Below are 9,406 nucleotides of genomic sequence, written 5' to 3'. Positions count from 1 at the left end.
AATTTCCCTAAGCATTTACACTTTCCGGACGCAAAACAACGCAGGCGCAATGACATCATATCTCTAAAAGGTTATAATGGAGGACAACATCGGCTGAGGCAGCAATTCTCTCCTTTCACGATTTGTTGGACTTGTGCCCAAGATGACTTCTTTTCAAAAGACATTTCGCAAAAGTGGAAGTCGTATGTATTTTTTTTGTTCTTCCTTTGAATGTCCTCGCAAAGAATTCGAAAGACAACAGTAAATTTGTGATGTTCTGTTTTCGACCTTGTGCAACAGTATAGAAATAGGCGTCAATTTTAGAAAAATGCCTGCCGTTCTACCCTAAGATCTACCATATACTTGTAGAGTTCCTTCTAAAATTGAATTTTAAATGGTATTTTTTAGACATATGAGCATCAAAGAATGATGCTATTGAACATTAACTCCTGCAATAAACTCATCTTTAGATCATGCAGAATTTCACTCTTTGCAAGGAGTCGAGGTCAAAATTGGAGAGAAGTTCAGACCACCGAAAAAGGTAAATAGGGTTGCTGTTACCTCTCGATATGTTTCCTTTTTCTTACGTCAGCCTTTAAGGCTGGTAATCGTGTAAGCAAGCTATCAACATTACATGATTTGAAATGGTTTGAACCCGTGATTATCAGCAGATCATTCAAGTACATTTCGATCGTCCTGAAAGGTAGGTTTAGTTATCCTAAATAAAACGCAGCAATTACAGACGAAATTTTAATATATGTTACTTCGTTTGAGTTATGATTTAGCATTAGAAAACTTTTTCCGTGTTTAGCCTCATTTAAAGACAAAGGTGGTCCGCAGGAGTTATGCGAACCTGAGATGCAGTTGAAGATTTGCATTGCTTTTGAGGATTCTTTCAATCCCCTGGGGCTTCATCTTTATGGAAAAATTCTTTATTAAATATCTCTCAAAAAGTTGTGTAAATCTAAAACGGCACAATGGTATGTGCACACATCATCCAGATGCTCTAATCAACTGGTGAAAGTATGTCAAGTATCTCAGTTGATTTATAATGTGTGGTTTAACTTCAGGTAACATTACCTGTTGGATGGCAGCAAAGAGATCCCTCAGCTGTCCTAAGCTTAACAGTAAGTGGTTAAGATACATAAAGAAGTTTTGCTGATGTTATGTGTTAGAATATATCCTACAATTGAAACCTACATACAGTTACAGACAAATTCTTTGGTGAACTGCAGTGGAATGACCTGTGTATTCATAGAGCATGTGTTGGAAACCTGAAGGTGTACACAAACTATGTTTTTGTGCAGGGAAAAGAGGAGAGGTTAAACTCATACATAAACATTAACTAGAAGAAGTGTTTTCTGTATTGTATCTCTTTGGCTTCTGCTTAATACATATTTTTTTTTGCTTTTTTTTTCCTTTTAGTATGACTTCAGTCTTGAAAAAGATGTCATTTCTAAAGCAGATGCCTTAAAGGCCTCTACAAAAACAGAGGTGCAATCCTCACCTGAAGCTCATCTGGAAAGTTCTTCTTCAGATACTCCTCCTGGTCAAAATGTAGTGTTTTCAAATTTCGGAAGTGAAATTCTTCAACCTGTGGTTGCTCCTGGATTAGGACATAAAAAAAGTGATAGCTTTGGAGGAAAAGGAAAAAATTCATTTGACTTGGCAGATTTTGAGGGTGACACATCAACACCATTTGAACTTGTGGAATTGCAAACAATAAATGATATGGATGAACTAAAAAATGTTCTTCAACCTGACATGATAAGGCCAGCTACCTCTTTGGAAAATCCATCCAGCTCTCATGCTGATAATAAACTAAATACCTCTACAAGTACTTCAGCTACTACCGTCAGTGTTTCTCCTTCTCATAACTCACTAATTGATATTACAGGAACAAATTCCTTCAATAAACCTTCACCTGTCACTAAACTTTCAGATGCAATAACCTCAACCAATGTCAACGAAGCGGGTGCATTGCTAGTTGACTTCGGAGATTCAAAGACGTCTTCAAGTACTCATCAAGTTTCGGCTGTAAATAGTGACTCAGTCACCACTACTTCTTCTTGTAACACAAGACTTTTTCCTGAGAACAGGCCAATCTCCAGGGGGGCAGTGTTACCCCCAATTGGGCACAGTTTTTCCTCAGCAGGTTCTCAACAACTGCAAGGACAAACCCATTCTCAAATTTCAACACATGCTAATGAGAGTAAAGATTCATTCCAGGGTGGAATTTATAGTTTTCCAAAAACTCCTCCATTGCAAGGGCAACAAGCAATTGCAATAGGTCAAGATGCTAGAACACAATTCAGACAGAACAACCCTCCCTCAACTGTTTCTAGTTTAAGGGAACCGGAGTGGAAAGTCCCAGAATCCCCTGAACTTCAAGTGAGTAACCTTAATAATTTGGTTTTGTCGACTGAGTAGATAATGAAAAGTTGCCACTGTTAGGAGTTTCTAAAGCAGAAATTTCAAGCATCAGCCCTACATCAGAGTGAAATATTCACCAATTTCTCCTACATGGGAATAAAGCTTGAAAAATCAGCTGTAGAAACTCTGCACATTCAGGCCAAGTTACATTTATCAACTCAGTTGATAAAAACAATTTTTCTTGTCATACCTCCCTTCAATGCATCACCAGAGTTTCTTTAGAGACTTACCCCTTTAATCATTTGAAAAAATAACATTCTTAATAAAGTTACTCTTATTAGCAGGTTCATTGAATAAACAGCAGTCAGCGTCACTTCCCCATTGTTTATCATCAAGCCCCTTGTAGGCTTACCATACACTCATCAAAATGAGTCCTTGAAATATAGGCTTGCCACACAAATTGGAGAGTTTATTCATCATACTGTTAGGTGTAGCTACTCTCAAGGAATTGCTTGGTTACTCTAATAGTCCAACATGAATACATCCAAGTTTTTGAAGTGAAAGGACTTAAGGATAAAGACACATAGATCTTAACTAAACTCATAAAGCTCTCAGGAGAAAGGCCTGTGAGAGGAAGGGAGGCTGTAGGCTCACAAAGCAACATTAAACAGCCTTGTACTACAATAAAGAATAACAGTTGATTTTATTAGACATGTTTCCTTTGAGGATGGAAAGTGCACATTGCATATATACAACCTGTGCAATGTAGATACATGCAGTACTTTTTAGACTTTCCTCACAGAGGCTTTTCAAAGACAATAAAACAAATTATTCCCACTCACTAGATATAAGGAGATATTGTCAGTTCCATGTTTAAGGCTAAGACCTTTAGCTTAAAGTTGTTTTACTTCTTTTAATGGAAAATGTTTCCTAAGAAGTGATGGGAAACACAATTTTGTATTTGAACATTTTAGCATGAATTTGTAACTCAGAGAAATTGCAAAAATCGTTGATTACTCTGGATACTAGACGTAGATTTTGTTTTGGCTATTGCTAGTCATCAACTTAAATACAAACTGTTGTTTTACAATTCATTTGTTATCTTTTACATTATCTGCACACGTGGCTGTTGTATAAGGCTCTTTCAATTTGTAATAATTCCAAAACATCACAAGCAGACATTGATTTTCTTGATACATTCAATAACCTTCAGTATCTCACATGAAGTGTAATTTTTTTTGTATAGAATCCTGGAGTGTGTGGGCGTTATCCTTCTCCATTGCCTCCAATTGGAAAGCTAGATCAAGGGCAAAGGATTGGTAAAGTTTGTGAAGATAGGTCCTCTTTACCAGATCCATGGCCTGTTTTAGAAGAGTCAGAAAAAGCATTTGTCAAAAATATTGCAAGCATGGGTTTCCCTCAGGCACGTGTTAGTAGGGCTGTGCAGAGACTGGGGATGAAAGACAGTGAGGTAATGTGTTCAAGCACCTTTTCCTTGGCCATAGTGTTACCTCTGTTTTCACCATGTATACCAGGCCAGGAGAGTAGTTACTTTGATAACAATTGAAGGGGCCAGGATACCAAGAGAATTTAATCCTGTGTCACCAAGAGCATTTGAACCTGCGCAGCAGGGAGGGTTTTAAGTTAAAATACATGCACATAGTTTTTCATAGTTTTCTATGTTTGTCTTAAAGTTGTAGGAATGACTTCTTCTTTTTGAGATTTGCCCAGACAAAGAGAAAGAACAGAACATGGATAGAGGCATTATTTAAATTATAAAGTTTTAACTTTCACCTCTGCCATTAAGAAGTATCTTGAACTTATGAAATTGAAAAACATGGTAAAAATTTGATTATGCACATGTATGCTGGCATTGAGAGTCTCACTTAGCAACCAGTTTACTTAGCAAGGCAGTTTACCAGGAGGTGATAAGCTCCACGTCTCTTTTATCCATCTCTTGATGATCACTTCAAACTTTGTGGAGCTACAAAAAAAGGACTAGCTAGGGTTCCAAGTTGTTTTCAAAATGGTCGGGTCAATAGTCAAATTTGATACATTTGAGTTTTTTTTTATTATTATTATTATTGGATAGGTTATTCTTTGTAATCTTAAAGTGTGGTAAGAAGTAAACTTTTATAATTGCACTTTTATGGCAGGGAAAATCATATACTTTCTGTAATAAACTCTCCATATTTCTCCTTTTTAACCATGAATCACATGGGCACAATTAGCACTTATTATATTGTAATTGAAAGGATAAAAATAAAAGTTCCAGGTTCCAAACAAATTGCCAAAAATGCTAATTCCTGGTTAAGTAGATTGTATGTTAATCCAAAACTGGGGATGAATTGTCAGTTTTAACATTCCGCTGTTGAATTTACAGGTCATGGAATTCCTATTGGCTGTAAATGATTTGATTGAAAAGAAATATCCTCCAGACACTGTCGAAGTTGCCCTCATATATAATAACAATGAGAAAGCCAAGGTACTCAAAGTGTACAGTTTGCACTCTGTCTTTTACTGGTATTACAGGTGAACAAAGGTATTGTGTGAATAGCTTATACCAGCTGAGGAAGGATTAGTTTTCAACTTATACATAAGCCACCTTAAGTGTTGGTCAGAATTTTGCCTTGTGCTGATGTACAAGTCAAGCCCTGTTTAAGATGACGGGGTGATTTTCAATCAAAAAATACATGCCAGCTTTTGTCTGAGTTGAATGTGTGAGATTCTCCTCAGATTGCTAGAAATGTTTAACCCTTTAACTCCCAAGATTTCATTAATAATTCTCTTTACTGTCTGCCATTTAATTCGTGTGATGTTAGTTTGGAGAATTTGGAATTGGATCAACCAATAATCCCCTAATTAACATTTTTCTTTATTCTCATTACTTGTCTGCTTGATATTGTACTGATGTATGAGAAGAAATTTTGTCTATGTCACTAGTGGGACTTAAAGAGTTAAGAGAACTTGATCATATCTGAAAATGTTCCAAGAATGTTCCAAATATTTCAAACATGTTCTGACTACATACCATAGTTGTCTTTGGGAGTTAATAAAAACAGTCTCCAATGACCTTCCTTTCATTACCAAAGGTTTAAGCTTATGAATAGTAATTTACATAGACTAATCTTCTATGGTCTAATTCATATATACACACTGGTTACACTACACATTTTAAGCAGTTTTTGAATTAGGGCTGTGGTAGCTTGAGTTTTTCTACTAAGGGAGTGAAAATAGCTGTCAGGTATGAACTTGCAGAAGACAAAGGTTTTGTTTTGCAAGTGTAAGAATCACGCAAAAGTTTTGTGGGCTGGTGGTATACCAACACATGTTTTAACTCATGTACATTGTACATGTGGTCTCCAGTTATGGGCACATGTAGAGAAAGAGGTTCAATCATGAAAAATACACCCTTTGCTGAGGGTTGAAAAGGCTTTAAGTCCTCTCCTCCTTTTATTCATGTGCATGGGGCAGAAGATTGGATTCACATATTTTTTCAGGAGATTAAGACCTTGAGGTTAAAAATTATAGACAAAACATTCTTTCTTGGTAATCATGTGTTCATGTAACTATTTACTTGGCAGTCAAACTCTTTTATGCTTGCAGGCAGCTGAATTTCTTGAACTGGTGAAGAAATATAAAGACTTTGGCTTTAAGGAAGATAACATACTGAACTGCCTGCAAGCTGCTAATAATGATGAAGAAAAAGCTTTGGAATATCTTTGTAGTCTTGGGTCCACATAACAGGAAACAATTTCACTGAAAGTCAAGTTTGATGTAAGATATGAGTCAATTATTAGTTTTATTTAAAGTTTAATGCAGTGTTGACTGTTGTGTTCAGTTTTGTACAGTATAATCTCAATACATATAGTTATTCACTTTATGTCTGATTTTGCAATAATTATGAAAGCAAAGGACAAAAGCTGTGGCCCAATTCTTTAAAAGGAAGGTAATGCTGTCCAACAGATAAATTGCTTTCCTGCTGGAAAGTGTCAGCAAAAGCTTCTGTGCTATCCACTGGATAGGGATTTACCCAGTGGATAGAGTTATCCACCCTTCAAACAACCAAGCCCTGATTGCTTTGTTGGTTCTCATTTGGCCAATGGTTAGCTTATAATTGGCTGATGGCTGACTGTCACTCAACTGAAGAATTGTTGCAGTGTCCAGCCATGGTCTTGGCTAAGTAAAAAACCCAACTGTCAGTTGGTTGACTATTGCTTGACTGATTAATGACAAATTAGCAAATCATGTGTTGATTCAGGAAGCCTGTAATACACATTATCATTAGCCTGTCCATCTGTCAGGTGATTGATAAACATTCAAATACAATATTAGTGCATATTTTCTCCTAGTTGAAGGCAATAGTAACATATGAGGTTTTTTTCTTTTAAGGTTCCCTTGCAGGAGTGGTCAACAGACTATAGCTGAGGAGGAACACCCCTGCAATAGCTAAATTCTTTAAGAACTAACTCTTAATACTGAAAATTTAAGATAACGTTCCAGTGGTGGATGTAGAACATGAAATGGAATGATCTGTGTACAGGATAATTGCTTATCATCTTTGCAATACTAATTTGCTGTTTACCTTCTTGACTGGAAAACACCATTTGTACTGTGTTTGTTGATGATCTTCTAGCAAATGATGATAATTCGAGAGATATTATAGTGAATGAGTTTGTCAAGTCATTCACAGGTACCACCACCAATGACCCTGTTGTCTCTTGGAATTAGTGACGTATGCCAGATCAATCAAATTTATGAGAATCTTTCAAAAGTGGATCGTTATAGCGGTGAAATATGGAAATGCTGTTGGTTGCGATTGTCAGGCATGTTGTCAGACATTAAAGTTGGTTTTGATCTAATCGTAGAATCGTGCCTTTTTGATCAATGTCGAAACATAGATTGGAATAAAACTGCATTCTAACTATCTTCGAATTAAACAGTTGACAACTATTTAATCATTGATTTGTGTGAACAGTGTCAAGATGGCCTATAGCTAACGATAGAAAAATATTAATTTTCTCAACACAGTGCACATATGTAGAAATATCAAGGTCCACTCATTTTGTAGAACTGTGAGTTAAGGTAGACTTCGTTTTCATGTAAACAGTCCTGAAGTATTGTTGCTTATGTCAATTTGATTCCAGCCTAAAAGCTGTTTGGAAATTTTTGACATGTTTGTTGGTTGGTTTGAGCTACTAAATTTTATATTAACCAATGGGACACATCACCAGGATTGTTTATAATTTTTTTCTGTAATGGCTCACAACAACAAGTACCAATAATCTGGTGACAGTTTTATAAGTGCCTGTGTTATTTATTGCTTACGAAGACGCTTATTGTGAACAGGAAAGCAAAGCAAGTATGAGCGTTGCAGGTTGGGGATTGCTCCCCATCCGTTCACACTAATTGCAGCTTTTACTTAAATTCTCTCTCTTACGTTAAGTTTGTATGTTAAAAGATCGAGAAGAATATATAAGTAAATAATAACTAATAACCTAATTATACAATTACAGTGGTTTTATTTTTTCCTAGTGTAGATGATTCACTTTTTATTTACAAATAATGAACAATGCAAAGGGTGTAGTCGTAAAACTTGCTCAGAAGGCGTTTAGATCAATGTGTTCACCCTTTTTCCTAAAAAAAGTTCCTCAAATTAGAATTTATGGTTACGGAATTAAAAAAGGAACAAAGTGTAATAAAAGATGAGAGTAATGAAGCGTTATTTTCCGTATCCTAACTGGCGGCGTTTGGTGGCGACGTTGACAGCGGCCTACCGCAAGTCTCTACGCTTTGGCGATCATGGCAGATGGTTTCGATCGTGTCCTTACTGAATATATGAAATAAATTTACTGTAAGATAGGAATTTCATATCCTACTGATGAAAACCTTCCTCCATATTTGTCTTAAGATGCTTCCGTTCAGGCCAACGAGTGAATGCAACGGTTACAGGAGTATGATAAACGCAGTACTTTGAGTGTAAAAATAAAGTTCGCGCTTAAAAATAGCAGTGCAGTGTTTCTTTCCCTTCATTCTCCATCGAAGCTAATCTTTCAAGACTTCAGATTAAAATTGACTACCCTAAATAAAAGACGAGGGGAATTTAACAGTACACCGAGATCCACTTATTCCCAAAGTAGAGTGAGCCTGGGGGTAATTGGAGTTGCTGATTATGGACGAAAATTTTCGCCGGGGATTTGGAAAATGTTGTCAGCAACTATTACTTCCTCTTAATGCTCGTATGTTCCAAAATTATGGCTTAACAGAATTCGTTAGGTTGATTCCAATCGATCCTTGAAAAAAAGAGGAGTACAACTCGAAGGGTGAGTCTTGTGCCTGTTCATCAGGGTGTAACAATCTAGGTAATTAGCTTGGCTGAAACGTGTTGTGTCCACTAAACACTTCTTTTCAAACTGTTTTTTATATAATTCAGATGTCAGTCAGTCAAATTGTATTGTTTTCTTGTGGAAGTAAAGAGCATTGCAAAGCAAGGAATGAATTGATGATGGAGGATTACGACACACTAACCTCCAATGTCAAGTTAAAGGTTTTGAAAAGAAAAATGAAAAATGCATATTTGTACATATATATTTTTTTCTATATACATTATCTGCAAGAATTTCTTTAGATATTTATGACAAAATTGTTCTTTGAATAACAAGTAAAACGTACTTTCCAAACTGATAAATTTCCGTATAAACACTGTAAGCACCATATCAATTTACAATGAATTTGACGATTTGTGGGATTGATCTTTTAAGTGTATTAAAAATTGGTATTACTATATCATGAATACTTTAACGAGCTTAGGTCAGTTTCAATTTTTAGGCGGAAAGGATTCAGTTTCACTCACTAATAAAAGCCTAGTTGACTGAACTCTTTCAGTCGGGCTCTGGATGTATCAATCTCCGGCACCCCAGGCTGAGGTTTATATCTCTCCAAGTAAAGGAAGAACAATTTTCGACGATCATGTGGGGGAAATGAAAAGTTTCCAACCTCAGCACCGAACTTAATAGGAGATCAAAGCCAGGAGGTCGAAGAGTAGTGGTCTATC

General features: G+C 36.2%; 1 protein-coding gene across 2 annotated transcripts; it reads left to right on the top strand.

The window, feature by feature from the left end:
- The first annotated feature begins 21 nt into the window (after nt 1-21).
- Nucleotides 22-8,357, top strand: LOC113668489 (ubiquitin-associated protein 1). 2 transcript variants are annotated; one of them, XR_016185822.1, is made up of 8 exons: nt 22-182; nt 450-520; nt 1,050-1,106; nt 1,405-2,370; nt 3,599-3,823; nt 4,736-4,894; nt 5,959-6,129; nt 6,745-8,357. XR_016185822.1 is itself a non-coding variant. In XM_027184389.2 (8 exons), exons 1-7 carry the CDS (start codon nt 143-145, stop codon nt 6,094-6,096), a joined length of 1,599 nt encoding a protein of 532 aa, XP_027040190.2. In that variant the 5' UTR covers nt 22-142; the 3' UTR covers nt 6,097-6,129; nt 6,745-8,357. The 2 variants fall into 2 exon arrangements, 1 of the variants encoding a protein (XP_027040190.2); XM_027184389.2 differs by having other exon boundaries at nt 4,736-4,837.
- Nucleotides 8,358-9,406: the final 1,049 nt, after the last annotated feature.

Source organism: Pocillopora damicornis, chromosome 4, assembly GCF_964200805.1.
Source record: "Pocillopora damicornis chromosome 4, jaPocDami1.2, whole genome shotgun sequence".
NCBI lineage: Eukaryota > Metazoa > Cnidaria > Anthozoa > Scleractinia > Pocilloporidae > Pocillopora > Pocillopora damicornis.
Note: the sequence above shows the minus strand (reverse complement) of the source record. Positions and strands in the feature narration are given on the sequence as shown.